At 39.4% G+C, this 17,184-nt stretch overlaps 1 protein-coding gene across 2 annotated transcripts in view; it reads right to left on the bottom strand.

Moving 5' to 3' along the window:
• Positions 1–10,707: 10,707 nt before the first annotated feature.
• ZC3H6 (zinc finger CCCH-type containing 6) overlaps positions 10,708–17,184 on the bottom strand; it is an 84,092-nt gene continuing 77,615 nt past the window's right edge. For both annotated transcript variants that reach the window (XM_056128851.1, XM_056128858.1), the window contains one exon: positions 10,708–13,133. In XM_056128851.1, coding sequence (XP_055984826.1) covers positions 11,668–13,133 — 1,466 coding nt within the window. In that variant the 3' untranslated portion in view covers positions 10,708–11,667. The remainder of the gene's footprint in view (positions 13,134–17,184) is intronic.

Below are 17,184 nucleotides of genomic sequence, written 5' to 3'. Positions count from 1 at the left end.
AGACAACCCGTACCCCAATCTCACTCAGGAAGCTTTTAAGAAAAGGTCTAATCTGCTGACACTAGGAAAGTGTTCCCCAGCATATAGGAATTTCTCTTTCTCCCCAGGGATTGAGACAACACTCCCAAGATCCAGAGGAACTGGAAGTTACTGCCTTCTGCTTACAGTAGAGAAAAAAACTACTAAGGCACAGGTTTCAAGAAGTCTCAAATGTAGACTGCAATGATCTGGGCCTGAGAAACACCTGCATGAGAAGGCCCCTGACACTCACGGCCCTGGTTCAAGAAGAACCGTATAAAGCACCACCTAGAAAAGCTGAGAAATATTCTCTAGGTCAAGTTGTCACTGTCCATCCTGGTCTAGAACACACTGGGAGTGAATTGGAGAGCACCTGTAGGCTGTGATCAATTGTAGGGGACTCAGGGGATCGAGGTTCAGGAGAAGGGGAGGGGTGAAAGGAGGTCAGTGTTGGGTTTTGCATGTGGAGGGGTATGTCCTGGTAAGAGTCCCCTCAGGAGGTGGGAGCATCCCTGAGATCCCAGTGAGACTAATTTCCTCCTATGTCTGTGCTCAGATCAATGTCACAGAAACTGTGAAAGGAGGGAGGTAAAACCATCCAAATGCCGTTCACTGATGCCTTTACTGAGCTGGCACAACATAACATTTTAGAGGGAGCCAGGAACCAACTGCTTGCTAGGTTAGATGGAGGAGATCAGGGCGGTGGGTCAGAGTTCATCCTGTCATTCACACTGTTATGGTGGGGACACAGAGCATGTGTCTGTCTGGCCAGGATGCAGGGTCTGTGCCCCTGTAGTCCCTAAGCCAAGGTTTTGTGAGTCGGGGTTTAGCATCTGGGGTGGAGAGGTACTGCTGAGACACAAGAGCCTGTCAGAGTTGGCGGGAATTTGTTGGCACCTTAGCATCTTTCTTAGTAAGTGCTTATCTGGTTTGGTAAAGAGCAAGGCAAAGGAAGAGAAGAAAAGCTGGGACTGAGAACTCAGGGCTGGACCACTTTTTGGAGACAGTGTTTCCAAAACTACTGTATGCCACCAAGGGCTCTGATCAGCAGGTCTGCTGCCTGGAAGAGCAATGGAAATGCCTGCTTATTCCTGGTTATAGCGAATGCAGCCTATGTTGAATTTCTGCTTTGCTTTATAGGAACATCTTGTTTTTTCCACTGTCCTGGATGCCACTGCTATGACAGTGGTGGTCCTTCCAGCTCCACAGTTGCCTGTCTTATTGCCCAGAACATCCCAGGAAAGAATATTTGGCGTTCTTCCTCATTCTTCAGGGACTTGTGTACTCAGTGTATGGTAGAGCAGGCAACCCAAGTGTGTGGATCTTTCCAAAGCATTTGTAAGTTGAAATGACTCAATCATTATGTGTTTATTGACCACCACCCAACAACAGAAACTAATCTCTGGAGTGAAAGAAGATATCTGTGAATCATAATTCTTCTAAGGGACTCATTAAAAATATATAAAGAACTCATGCAATTCAGTAGCAGGAAAAACAAATAAGAGAGTTGGGGTACCATGGAGGGCTGGAGAGCACTGTCTGGCATGCAGAGGTGCTGAATTCATTCCTCAGTACTGTATGACCCCTGAGTGCTAGCTTCCAGAATCCCCACATCGCCTTGTCTGAGCATTGAATTGTTGGCACAGGCCAACAACTGAGCATCAGTGGGAGGAGTGGCCCCTGGGGTCCCTGAGCAATGGTTATGAGACAGGGGGAGGAAAGGGTCACAGGAATGGATAGACATTCTTGAAAAGAGGACACATGATGTCCATCATGAAAAGGTGCTCAGCATGCTCAGGGAGATGCCAGACAAAGCCGCAGTGAGCGAGTGAGCACCTCACACCTCTAACAGAGAAGAGAGGAAATAACAATCACTTGTGAAGGTGCTGAGAATAGGGATTCCCAGTATTCTATAAGTGGGAATAGAATTATGAAAAATGGTACAGAGTTTCCTCAAAAATTACATAAGGACCCATGTATATATTAAATCTAAAAAAAAAATTCCTTCAGATTTATCAAAAACACACTGGTAGTTTTGCCAGGACAAAATGCATGAGTCAAAGGTCCAAACATGCAGTTGTAAGTCTGAGGATGTAATGTACAGTCTAATGACTGTCACGAATATTGTCATTAAAAATTAGATGTGACTTACTGTGCCCCATCTTGTAATGTACATATCAGGTCATGCTGGGGAAATGAACTCGGTATATGTCAATTCCCTCTCAACAACAATACTCATTGGTTTATTTGTTGGGCATTTTATTGATGAACTGATCAAGAATTTTTTTTTGTAGGGAAAAACAGAAGGCTGCACAGACTTCTCACGGTGAGAATTTATAACTACTGCAGGACCGTATTTACTTAGTTCTGCCTGGTACACTACTTTAGTATAAAGTAAATCTCTAAGCACTTAAAACAGTTCTTTATCCTTCCTAATGTCTCATTGTTAAGCAAGGAGGGGGATTTAACACCAGCAAGTCTGAAATTCTCTTCAACATTAAAAAATACCCCCGGGGGGGGGGGGGGGCTGGAGAGATAGTATAGCAGGTAGGGTGTTTGCCGTGCATGAGGCTGACCCAGCTTCAGTCCCCAGCACCCTATATGGTCCCCTAAGCTCTCCAGGAGCTCTCTAATCCCTGTGTACAGAGCCAGGAGTAATCTCTGAGCACTGCTGGGTGTGCCCCCATCCCCGAAAAAAATACTTCAGGATTTTCGCTCTTCTATAGAACATTTAAGTTCTAAACTGCGGGGGGTGTGGGGGGGGGTGTGTGGACAAATGTGTCATTGTGGGGATAAAGTGAAAGAATCAGAACCAGATATAATGTGACAATGTTAAATGCAAGATTTGATTTGAAAAAAAAAATAGAGCACTATAGACACTTTGTTTTTTGTGTGGCCCCTAGTTTCTATCCAGCAACTATGAAAATGATCAATCACTACAAAGCAATGTGACTCCACTAGCTTTGTAAAAAAAAAAGTCGAAAGTAATCAGGCCTGGGGCTGGAGCAGTAGCACAGCGGGTAAGGCGTTTGCCTTGCATGCAGCCGACATAGGCTTGATTCCCAGCATCCCATATGGTCTCCTGAGCACCACCAGGAGTAATTCCTGAGTGCATGAACCAGGAGTAACTCCTGTGCGTCGCTGGGTGTGACCCAAAAAGCAAAAAAAAAAAAAAAAAAGTAAAAAAGTAATCAGGCCAGAAATAACCTCCTGGAAGAGAGCAGCATAGGCCCTACCCATAAATGAATCTGCTGCATAATCATATTCTAAATTTTAGAATTCCTGGAGCACATGGCCGCACTACTCTACACTGCTAATGTGCCAAGAGTAGCACACAAGATTTGATTGGGTTTAATAGAAATATTAGTAATCTCTTATACAAGGACTTAATGGCTCCAGGATGAAATACAACAATCTTCACTACACACTTTCCTCTAAGGAAACTTTATTGGACCATTTTTGCAGATTATTCATAACAAACAATACAAACTTGTTTTGTTTCTGCATCGGGGGGGCACCGTTTGGGGTTTGGGGTGGATACATTTGAAATATGGTGGTGGGCAGGTGCAATGGTGGTGGGATTGGTGTTTGAGTATTAAATGTAATGAATTATTGTGAACAACTTTATAAAAATAAAATTTAAAAAAACAACAAAAAACAAAAACCAGTTAGGGGCCAGAGATAGTACAGTGGGTAAGGCACTTGCCTTGCATGCGGCTGAACCAATTTTGATCCCAGCATTCCATATGGACCTCGAGAACTGCCAGGAGTGACTCCTGAGTGCAGAGGCAGGAGCCACACCTGAGCATCACTGGGTATAGCCCAAAACAACAACAACAACAACAACAAAAATCAAAACAAAGTAGCTTGGATTATCTCTCCTTGCAATTCAAGACCTCATAGCAAGAAGCTATGATAGTGACTCAAGCAATCCTGAATCAATTTGCGAATGCCATTGTCCCAAGCTCCAGAAAGTCCTGCCTTGTATTACACTGCCAGTGTTACACTGCTCAGGAGAATGTTACAGGGCTGATGGTCTCAAGGAAGAAATTTTGAACAATGAGTTTCTCAATAATTAAATTCTATAATCCACTAGGCAAACTTCTTGAGACAGTTTCTTTGGCTACTGGGCATTCTGTAACAGAAGTCAGCAGGTACCTTCATGTTGATGTTCCCCTAAGCTCTAAAGGAAGCATGACTCTCTAATGGCCTGGTGTGGGAGAAGCTACGTTGGTGATAAGATCCTGGATGTAGCCCTTTCCTGTAATGAGATCATACTGACTCTCAACAGTTCCTGTTCTAAGCTAATATCCTTTCAGATTCGGATCCTTTAATAGAAAATTAAGTTACTGTAAGAGGCTCTTCCCAAAATGAAGGTGACCACAAGAAACAGGATCTTAAGTGCTATTAATGCATGGGGCTCTGGTGCTAAAGCTACATGAAAGGGCCCTTCGTGCCAGTCCCTTCTTTCAGAAAGGCCTGGGATGGGTTCCACAGTTATATCAGTGCATGTTTTCACCAGTCTGTTTTCAAATACAGATTTATCAAATCAAGGCAATTCACTGCCAGATCATTAGAAATACTTTTTATTTAAAGTCAGACAATAAAAAGGCTTCACAGAAAAAAAATGTACAGAAACTTGCAACAACAGAATGAAACTTAGAAAAGTAGTAAATAAGAAGAAAAAAATATTGCCAATTGTACCAAGTGTTTTGTTAGTCCTTAAGCAGGATAATTTATCAGCTCAGCAATGTACACTCTGGCTTGTATCTTTTAAACAGTGAAGTAACAATCTACTAAATGAGCTTCAAAAGTGAAATAATCGAGGCAGCGTTGTTCTAACATTTGAGATACAACTTGGGGAATTGGACTAAAAACACTAAGAAGCTTAAAACAAACCACCTCATAGTGAATAGGAATAACCTGGATTTCAGGCTACAAAGCCAAAAAAAAAATCAAAACAAAACAGAAAAACTGCTGCTCCCCCCACCCCCGCCCAACACACACACACACACACACACACACACACAGAGCATTCATGGACACATGTGCTATGAATGCCCTTGGCATGTGCAGACATATAAGTCCTAGACTAAAAACAAAATGCCTGGGCCCTGGAACATCTTCCCTTTCTGAAGGGGTGGGTGGGCAGGAGATTTACCTTTAAGAATGTATAAACTTGTAAAACTTTGGCAAGTCAGTATACAAATGACTATTTCTTGATTGTCATTTTTATTTTTAAAGGAAATATTCTACCTCTTGAAAAGATATTATCCTATTTGACTTTTCTCTCAACATTTGGAGGGCACACTCCTATAAAATAGAGGTGGATTAAAATCTTTTACCTGTAATCATGGTTAGTTTATTATCTTCACATCTCTATTTAAAAACCATATAAAATGTATATTTTATCATTAACAACCCAAAGATATTGCTTATAAAAGGAGGATTGGGAACAACATGGCTAATTAAAAAAAATAGGTCTCTATATATTTAATTTTCAAATAATGAGAACTATATCAGACCTGACAAAATATTAGCTAATGCAAGTTTTACCTTTTCTCTCAACTTCAATACCTTCATAGAGCTATTAAAGCCAGATATTAAAACGGTCTTAGAAGTATGGAGTCTGATAATTCAAAGAGCCGATTTTCCCTAAAATGTCCTAATTGACTGCATGTTAATTAAGCTCTAAGTTTAAAAAAAATAGACAATCTTATAAAATACTATTAGAAGAACTTACAATTGTATTTGAAGAACGAGTTGCTTTAAGTTTTCACTGATTTTGCCAACTACAGCACTTCTCCAAAGGGTAATAATGAAGGGTGTTTAAGGACCAGACATAAAACGCAAATATAGAGCATATTTCATGAAAGGGAAAATTACGGCTCATAGTATTAGGATAAAAGGAATTTTAAGTGCTGTTGGTAATTTACTAGGTTATTTCTTTATTATCTTGGTTATAGTTTTAAGAAAATAATAAAGGGGAAATCACGGGAAATACATTTTCAAATAAAGATCTAAGAATCTGGTTAGGTAGTGCTTTTCTAAATAGAATCCTTCCTAGACCTCTAAGACTGAAGTCTTAGACTAAAGACACTCCCACCATGAAGTAGCAGTTATCTGGCAAATCTGGAGGATTCTCGGAGTTAAGAATTATGGAGAAACATTCAACTTCTAAGTAAAGCTGCCACAATGCTACAAATATAGATTGATTGGGAGTGGAGAGAGAAAAAAAAATCAGTTCCCTATGTTTACTGGAAGAGCAGTAATCCATGAGCTGCAATTTTCCTAATGCCATCATAGGCTAGTTCTGCTACGTCTGCTCACAAAGGCACCAACACCTGGAAAATCTAACCGTGGGTGCTGGGAATCAATCAGGCAGCAGCTAACCAAGCACTGTGTGCCTGGAACTAGGCCTGCCACTTTGTGGAGGCAAGAGGAGATATGTATGGGTCCTAGCTCCAAAGATATGAAACAGTTTTAAATGTGCTTTTCATTTATTTTTTTGGGGGGTGGGGTGGGGTAGGGTATGGTGATGGTCAGGGCTTACTCCTGACTCTGCTTTCAGGTATCACTTCTGGAGATGCTTGGGGGAACCATATGGGATGCTGGGAATTGAACCTGGGTCAGTCGCATGCAAGGGAAGTGGCTTACCTGCTATACTTTCTCTCCAGTCCTGCTTTTCATTTATTTTAAAGTAAGAAATTATAAACATTATGTTGATATTCACCTAAAATCCTTTGAGGTCCATATCGTCTCCCAAAAAGGCAGGTTAATTTGGGCTTTGTTACAACTGGAATATACTGCTGATAAATAACATGCATTTAAAACAAAACAAAACAAAACAACAACTAGCATCACAGTGATTGGAAGCTACTGAAACTGATTCTGCAAATCACACTAAGCTACCTGGGGAGAAAGCATCACATAAATGCTAAGTCACAACCTCTAAGCAAAGCTTTAAGCACTCAATACCTATTTGGTAACATATAGTCAAAGCTTAGATTCCTAAACTAAGCTAATTAAGTTTATTAGTGACACATATCCTATTAGACTTAATTTTGAACATTACTGTCAAGTGCAGCCAGACCATTTCAGAAAAGATAATTACAACTGTTCATTTCAGAAACTCTAGAAAGCCCTGTTCATGAAAGTTGAAGGGGCCTTTGAGTGAACCATGTGAATGCAGTCCATCCCTTCAAAGTGGAGCCTGCGGTAGACTACTCCTCAAAGGTCAGCCCTCAGTGCATTTTTTTGGTGTGTTTTTTCCCCGCTTGGTTCCCAGGATTAAACCAGGGGTTCTCACATCAAAAGACTGTGCCAGATCCTGGCCTATAGCACTCGGTGAACTCAAAAACAAAATCTCCACCATCAGACTCTCATGTAAATGAATTTTTGACAAGATGGCTCAGCTGAGTCCCTAGGAACTCCCCAAATTCAAGTCACCGTTAGGCAAAGGAAAACAACACCCTATCAATTAAGTGTTCACTCAGTAAGACCTCAGAGCCATATGCTTACAGAAATATATATTGAGTGGGAAATAAATATTCATTTCTAAGAGTCAATACCTCTTAGAGTGAAGAGTTGGCTACTCTGATCATACCTCACCTACTATGGGTAAAGCACACTGTACAGTGGACTGTCATAGCAGAATGGATAGCCAATCTATATAAAATGTACCGAGAAGTCAGATCTTGAAGAGATACTACAAGTCTATACAACTCCAAAGTTGAAAGACCCATGTCTTACTGTAACAGAGAATATTTAAGGAAACTGCTAATTTGCTAAGCTAATATTCACTGAAATAAATTCTCAGTAAATTTTATTTAATGCAACCAGTATAAGATTATATTTGTAAAAGTCAGTGGTATCAATTTTCTATTTGCAAAGACTTTAAAATGATAATTCTTACATCATTTCTTGTATCAAATTGATGAAGTAAAAATCAGACTACATAGTCAAAATCACACATAAGGATTCAGACACTGGAATACAATGTCTATAAATCAATTCAGATTAAGATAATCATCTTTAAACTTTCTTTCCTCTTAAGTTCTCCCTTCTTTCTCTCTAATTTTAATAAAGAGGCTTAGATGCACACACATATTTAATTTCCGTACTAGTTACTATTCTTCCATTCTTAAAACAGGCAGAATAGTAAGAGAACTACTATGTAGAGTCTTGGTAAGTTACAAGACAAAGAGGAACCTGGACCAGGGATGTGACTTGATTGATGATAAGGCATATACCTTGCAGATATGAAGCCCTGGGTTTGACAGCCATCAACAGAAAAATATTTAAAAAGTGGGAGAGAGCGATAAAGAGGGTGGAAAGATAGAGGGAAGGTAGTGAGGGATGGGATTGTAGTTAGAAACATCCTTTCATAATTAGCCTAGTTTCACTGGCCTTTCTCCCAAACAGTTGGGTAACACAGAGAATCCAAACTGAAGCAAACCTATTTTTGAATTGGATTTTAAATAATGTCTTCACTGGGAAAGGTCCACAGACAGAAGCCTGGAACAAAAACTAGACATATATGGCAGAGTAGTTGTTCATATGTAATACGCTCATTATGGTATTCCACTCAACATTTTTCACTGTACTCACATCAAAATGAACAGGTAAAATTTTTTCTGTCACAAACCAGTAGAAATAGTTGTTATATTTCAACTAATTAGCCTAATTCAGCTCTTAAAAGATAGTTTAACTTTAAAAGTGTGGTTTTGAAAATTAAGTACAAAGCTTACTTTTCAGTGTACTTTTCATTCATTAGAGTATAAACAGTATTACATTTCCAGGATAAAGTACATGGATAATAAAATATCAAATTAAAGACATTAAAGAAGGATTTATTCCTAGGGGTGAGTGATTATTTACTAAATTTTGGTGAGAAAATATGAAAAATAATTAAAGTAATCCAGGTACACAATACCCCTAAGCTAAAGTTATCTCAATAAAAGACAATAAATAACAAAAATCATTATGTTAAGCATAAGAGGATATTTTGGTATAAAATATACTGCTGAATATGAAAGCTCAAACTTTCTTATCCATACTGCTGCTAGAACATTAGTTGACTTAATTGGGGCTTACAGAATCCTGAGAAAATGAACAATACAGAATTTGTACTGATGATTGTAAACCTCACTTTAAAATACTTTAACTTTGCTTTTGCAAATCTTTTGTGATTTGCTAGGTAGCATTATTTTATTATTATTGGTGGTAGTGGTGGGGTGGTGGTGGCTATACCTGGCATACTCAGGGCTAACTCCTGGCTCTTTGGTTAGGGATCACTTCTGGCGGTATTTGAATAGATATGCAGTTCTGGGGTTTGAACCAAGGTCTGCCCTATGCAAGGGAAGCATTCTTCCCACTGAACTATTTCTCCAGCCCAACTCTCTTGATGATTAAAAAGTCTTACAAATTCAAAGGTCTTAAGAATATCCCAGGGGTGGGACTAGAGAGACAGTATAGTGGGTAACCTTGCCTTGCACCCACCAACCAGGGTTCGATCCCTAGCACCATACCTTGCCACCCAGGACCTGCCAGGAGTGATCCCTGAGCAAAGAGCCAGGAGTAAGCCTGGAGCACCACTGGGTGTGACCCAGTCTCCAGTGCCAACCTCTCTCCTCCCAAACAAGAATGTTCCAGGGGCTAGGAAGAAGCTCGGAGCACTGGAGCACGGAGCATTCAGCAGCTCCCGGTCTGACCCCAGCACCATATGGTCCCCTCCCTGCCAGCACCAAAAAGAAATAAAAAGGAGTTTCAATTCCACCTGGATCTTTTAACAAAGCAAATTATCTTCTTGTATGATATTTAAAATGCAAACAGCATTTAACACAAGTATAAAATACAATAGTGAATGAAAAGATTTTCTAAAAATTTCAGTTGCTAAAACTTAATAATTTTATCAATTTTATACTAATAAAAACACTATACTTTGGAATAAAAGTGTACATGTTTTTTCCCATCAGTTTGTTCATTTTAAAACTTTTCAATTAATAATAAAATTCATTAGGATAGCAAAGCAGAAAATACTTTCTATGGTGGCTTTAAACATTTTTAACTAAAAAATGTTACTGAGAGTCAGTTCAGGTAACAAAGTAACTGAAGTATAAACAGTAGGAATTCACATTCCTTTGAAAAATTGTCCTGGTCTTTTAGAATACAATAAACTTCGTAAGTAGCCAGTTCTTGCTTCGTTTAACTGCAATCCCATTTTAGCACTGAATTCTATTTTTCAAAAAGTTAAAAGAAGTAAAGAAAAAGCATATGCATTAGTATTAAACCATATGCAATTAGGTTCCAAAAGAAATGTTTTGCTATAGATTTATAAAATCACTTCTCAAGAGTTACTATTTTTTTCAAAGACTGATTTTTTCCTATTATTATCTTTTATAATTAAATACTCCTTTCTTTGAGTTACTTATTAAAGTTGTCACTAGCAAACATTGTCATATACTTTAGGTCCAAGATATGACTATCAGTATAATACTTAGTTTCAATAATAAAGTATATAAAACAAATAGGGCTGCCATTATTTATATGCTACAATAAATACATAAGAATACAAATAACTTTTCATAAAAATACAATTTCTAATCAATTTAGGAGATTGCACTATGAAGACATTAAATACTTAAAACACCAGGCAGTCCTCTCTGTTACAGAATTTCAGTCAGGTGATATCAGAAAGACATTCTTTATTGGTACACATATATAGTCAACTATACCTTCAATCTGTTTGCTTGCTATTTAAGAAAAAATAGAGAACCTTGACATTTAAAACATTATCAATGATACAGTCTCACTGGATCTTTCAAAATGTTAAAAACTGCCAAAGTCATGATCAATAAAATTATTGCAGCTACATCATCTGAAACAGTAATACATTATGCTACTGAAGACAAAAAACATCAAAACACATAAACATCACAATATAACCAGCAGTAATTCATAACTATATGAAAAATTAAGTTAAAAAATTTTATGTCAAAGAATGGGAATTTTTCACTTTAGCAAAACAATCTATGTGTCTCCAACTTCTATGATACAGCATCAATACTCACATTCAAATGCTCTGTATACACAAATAATATTACCAATACTAAATGTGATGGCCTTAACCAGGAACTGCTCTGCTAATTGTGATTAAGAAAATGTTTTCTACTTTATTTTACATTTTAGTTAGCAGTGAACATTATATATTAATCAGTTCTGGCTGACAAATAGAGAGGATCCTAGTCAAAATACTGCTTCTCAAAAGTAATGTACATTAGATTGCTGGAAACTAACAACCATTATAAAAGTGATCATTTATCTAAACAATGATTATGAAAGACAAATGGCATATATTCAAGCAGAATGTAGAGTTCATGATGGTTTATTTACAATAAAAGCATTTTTACTGAAGCTAACATGATATATAGGTTTCTATGTCAATTACTACAGTCTCTTAAAGTTATAAAAATATCATATAAAATACCCACAGGCTTTAGAGGATATAACTTCATGTGGTTCTGATACTAGCAGCTGAAAAGTGTTCATAATTTAAAAATAAATAAACTATAGAGGTAAACCAGTTACAAAACAGCAGAGGACTGTAATAGTCACGAGAATGAAAAGAATTGCTTAAATAGACAATAGCTAACAAAACGGTGAAGCAGTTGGATCGAAAGTTTTAAAAACCTCTTTTAGAGATTTGTCATCTGTTTCTCGACTGGGATCATTCTCTGGGGTGGGGCTCGCCTGCCCCGGCTGTCTTCCCTGCCTTGGATCACTATACTGCGGTCTAATTAAGCCCGTCAGTGCCTGAATAGGAAGGCTGTGCACTGCTGGAACCTGAACCGTGCTGGAGCCCTTGGGACTATCAGCCTGCGGGTCAGCTGCCTCATCACCAGCGTTTTCCACATCTGGAGTGGTTTTCTGTGGCAGGACTGCTTCTCCAGAAGGCTCATTTTTATCACCACTTTTTAAGCCACCACTTTTTTTCTGGCTGTCCCCGTTTTCTGTTGTTAGATCTGAAGCTGATGATGAACCAGGCTCTCTAGGGTCATACAGGCTAATACTGCTAAGAACTGAACTTGTCGTTCCCAGCGGAAGGCCAGTTGCTGATGAGAGTTTGGGAGCATATGGAGGTAACGCCCTGGGACCAGAATTACTAACTACTGTCCCTGAGGGCTGTGATGAAGCAGAACTGGATCTGGCTAAATACGGGGCACCCTTTGATACGTGTGAATCTTTCAGAATTGCTTGATGAGACTCGGTATTGTGCAGTCTATGAAGCCTGGGATCAAAGGTTTTTTGCAGCCTGGGATCTCCTAATTTACTTCCTGAACTATGCCCATCTCCAAATGGTTCTAGGTATCCTTCTCTGTTTGTTGTGTTAATTTTGGTTTTAGCTGCTAATTTGGAATCACTGGGCACTGTGTTTTGATGAAGATCACTTTTTGTATTCCATAACCTACTGAGTCTCTGGTCAGCTATAAGAGGGGGCAGAGGTAAATTGATTGAAGATACTGGGTCAGGTTTAGGTAAAGGGACAGGAAGTAAGTCTTCTGGAGCCCACACAATGTGTTTTGCAAAGTTGGGTTTGGTTAGGACAATATCCATTTTAATGTGACTGAACTGTCTCAGTTGTGACCTTGGATCCTGTAGCACTACACCAGGGGGAGAATCCAAAGGAATTATGAAAGCTTTTTCTCTCAGTTCTCTCTCTGTATCTTCTTCATCATCATCTCCTCTTTTATGTTTGACATTACTGCCAGCATTTGCATGATAAGAATCAAACTTAGCTCCACCAACAGAAGAGCCTACTTGACTACTTCCATTCCCTCTGAATTTCCTGGGGTCCCAAGCAAGTCTAAGATCCAGAGGGGTAGATTCAGATTTTCTGATATCTTGCCGTGGGATAGTCCTAAGTCTAGGGTCAACAACTTGGTTTCCTTTGCTTTTGTCTTTAGCAAGTCTTGGATCCGTAGGAGTGCTAAGTTCTGTGAAAGTCTGCTTCTTATTCCTTAAAGTTTCTGTTTGTTTCTGTAATGTTTTCAGTATTGACTTGACACTGCTTCCTTCTTCCTCTTCACTACTGGAATACCAGTTAACAGTATCATCTAAATGCAGATAAAAACTTGTTATAAAGAATGAAGCATTTATATTTGGCCTTAAGATTAAAAAGTATACTATTTCTGGTCAGAGAGGCAGTACAGCAGGCTACCAAATTCAATCTGACACCACAGGGTCCCAAGAATGACCCCTGAGCAGAGAGCTAGGAGTAAGCCCTGAGCACCACTAGTGTGGTCCCAAAGCCAAAATTAATTATAAGTATACTAGTCCTGAAATATAAGTACCCCATCATTGTCCACATCACACGTCCTTCTCTCATGTAAGGGAGAAACATGACGCTCTCCATAACCATGCCACCAGACCCTGCGCCAGGCTGTGTTGGGGCACCCCGAAGAGGGGCGGGTGAGAGCTCTCCCACCCCCAAAAAATCCAGCTTCGGCAGCTGTAAACCTCCACAACTCAGCTGCTGCCAATCTCAAGGCCACTCCCACACGCTGGGGTCAAGCCTCACCCACAAGTGAACCTATTTCTGGACATCGTGGCTTCGAGATACTTCAAACCAAATACTCTACCCACACTCCATGATTACTGCACCACATTTGATAGGGTTCAAAATGGAGGCAACCAATCTTAGAAGGAAATATATATATATATATTTTTACATATATACATATATATACACATATATATACATATATAAAAAACAAAAGACTCAACCTTTAACAACATGTTAGTGATCTCTTATAGAAGGGCTTCATGGCCCCTGGATGAAATACAACAATCCTCACACTATTTCTCCTAAGGATATTTTTTTCTAGCTTTCTCAGCAGATTTTCATAACAAACATACAAAATACATTATTCTGGTTCTGCTTTGGGGCAGGGATTGGGGTTTGGGATGGAAACATCCAAAATATGGTGAGGGAAGGTGGAATGGTGGTGGGATTGGTGTTTGAATATTAAATGTAATCAAATATTGTGAACTACTTTATAAAATAAAAAAATTAAAAAGAAAAAAAATAAGAATAGCCAAGTTCAAGAAAATGTATCTGAAAACAGAAATAATATAAGATGTGATAGCACAAGGATATATTCAATCAATACACTCTATTAAAAAGGAGGTATGAGGAACTAGAGTGATAGTACAGTGGGTAGGGTACTGATTCCAGGGAGATCATATATTCCCCCAAGTCCCACCAAGACTGATTCCTCAGCACAGAGTCAGGAAAAAGCCCAGCATGGCCTGGTGTGGTCCCAAAGCCAACTACCCAACAACAACAACAACAACAAAAAAACACACACACAACCCAAATGAAAAAAAAAAAACAGGAGGTATAATATTAGAATGTATGTAGTTTCTTTTAGTCAGAAGAAATCTATTCTGACAGACCAAAAGGAACTCAGAAGTTTATATAGTATGACAGGGATAGAAACACAGAACAAAGGTACAAGCTCTTCCCTTGCATGGGGAGGATGCCAATTCAATGTCTGACACTGCATATGGTAACCTGAGCACCACCATATACTCCCTGAGTACAGAGCCTGGAGTTAGCCCTACACACTGAGAATTAGAAACCCCGCCCCCCAAAAGAGTATATATAAGTGAAACCCTCGTTTCAATTCTTGAAGCCATACAAATACAAAATTTCTTTTGGAGATTTCTCAGAAAATTAAAATAAAAGTACCATGTGATCCAGTAATTCCACTCCTATATATATATATATACATATATATATATATATATGTGTGTGTGTGTGTGTGTGTATCCAAACAACACAAAAATAGTAATTCAAAAAGATATGTACACACTTACATTCATCTACAATTCATCTAAATGCAGTGCTACATATTATAGCCAACCGTTATAGCCAACATTTAGAAGCAACTAAATACCTAAAGACAGATGTAGACAAATATATGGTATAGGGGTGAGGAGATAGTTCAAAGGAGACTGGAGCACATACTCTTTTATGGGTTCAACCTATGGTACCACACGGTCCCTTGAGCACTACCAGGTGTGGTCACAAACAAAATGAACAAAAAAAGAACATTTGAGTACAACTCAGGTATCAGAAAACATGAAATAGTCTATCACAAATCGATAGAACTTGAGGAAGTTATGCTAAACAAAAGAAGTCAGAAAGAAAAGTACTGAAGGATCTCACTCTTGAGACAAAGCAAGGGAAGATACAACGTCCAACAAAATACACCCTTAGTCTGACCACTGAACTGAGGTTACCAAGGGCTGGAGCAATGGGCTAAAAGAATGGAAGGGATATGACAGGCTATGATACAGAGTAATTGACACTTTGGTGGTAAGTGTGGTGTGGCAACACTATCCCTCTGAAATATATATTGACAATACTATGAACCAATGTTACCTCAAAAAAAAATTACTGAGGGTCCAGGGACAGCTCAGTAGTACAGTGGCTGATTTGCAAGCGTAAAGTCCCTAATTTTGAACTCTGGAACTTGTCCCACATAGCTAAGTGTGATTCCAATGACTCTGCTATTTGGTAACCCCAGTGCCACAGAACAGTGTGGTATCTGGCACACTGAAACCAAATATGTGTGGCTCCTGGTCATTACAGAAACAACAACAAAGGAAGGGGGAAATGAATGAATATTTTTTAAATTTAAAAATCATATACACTATTTTTCAATAGCAAAGTCAGGCATCAGAAACAATACAATGGGCAGGGTGCTTGCCTTGTGAGCAAACAAACTAAAAAACAAGACACAATAGCAAAGTCTTTGTTTTGGGGCCACACCCAGCGACACTCAGGGGCTCTTGCTCTGCACTCAGGTATTACTCCCGGTGGGGTTGGGGGTCCAGGGGATCAAACCCAGATTGACTGCATATAAGGCAACACCCTATCCACTGTACTATATATACTCCAGCCCCCACAAGAGCAAAGTCTTGCATATATCTGAAAATGACAAAGAAAAACAAAACAAAACCTAGAGCCTTGGAAGTGGGTCAGTAACAAAGCACGTATCTGATTTGTGTGTGAGGTCCTGTAAGGTGTATTCTGTTGTTATTGTTATTTGTTTTTTGGGTCAAACCTTGTTGATCCAAAAAACCAGGGATGCTAGGGATTAAACCTAGGTTGACTGCATGCCACACACATGCCATACTATCCTATCCCATCAGCCCCATGTGGGGTATATTTGGTCCCTGGTACTGCCCTACATCTCTGTGTAATAAAATCTTTGGATGGGGGGTGGCGCACAAGGCAGTGCTGAAGACTTAGTCCTGGCTCGGTGTTTAGGGATCACTCCTGGTGGGCTCAGAGGACCATACGGGTGTGGGGGATCAAATTCCAGCTGCTGCATACAAGGCAAGGCAAGTGTCCTACCCATTGTACTTTTTCTCAGGACCTACAATCTTTTATTTAAATCTCTTTTATTCCTCTCCTTGATATCCAGAAAGTCAAAAGGTAGTATTTGTGATTCTGGGCCAGAAGATAGGCATTAGGACACATGCCTCACCTTTGCCAAACCCAGTTCAATCTCTGACAGCACATGCTTCCTGAGCATCATTGTGTGTGGCCCTGAAGGTTCCTGAGCATTTCTGAGGAGACAGCAGTAGAGCACCAGCCTAGCATAGAGAGTCTGAGCATCACTGCATCCTTGGCCTGGTGAACCACCAGCCTGGTTGGCCATGTAACACTGGTTCTGAGTGTGTGAGTACATTTTCTGGAAGAGCCCCCACACTCATCAAAGGAAAAAGGCAAATAAATTCCAAAACACTAGTAATTAACATTTTTATCTGATGTAGTTACTTAAAAAGTATTTAACAGTAATTTTACTCCTCACAAACAGACAACTGGTTAAAGAAACTATGAGGGGGTATGGTGCCACCAACAGGTCAACGTGTACCTGTGGGGCAAGTGCATCAACCAACAGCTTGCTTCAGGCTTCCTGATACCCCAAAATTGCTGCTGTGCCTTTGGCTGGACCTGAACAACTTGGGGCCAAGTTTACCAAGAAATTAAACAGCCAAAAGTTAGGTATGTGGGGAGCCATGCCCACAAACCACCTCCAGCTCAGCTATACAAGCTCATTTATTGGCCTCATTTCAGAAACCTATAAATAA

This window comes from Sorex fumeus, unplaced genomic scaffold (genome assembly GCF_029834395.1).
Source record: "Sorex fumeus unplaced genomic scaffold, SorFum_2.1 ptg000006l, whole genome shotgun sequence".
NCBI lineage: Eukaryota > Metazoa > Chordata > Mammalia > Eulipotyphla > Soricidae > Sorex > Sorex fumeus.
The sequence above is the reverse complement of the archived record's forward strand: the minus strand, read 5'-3'. Positions and strand labels throughout refer to the sequence as shown.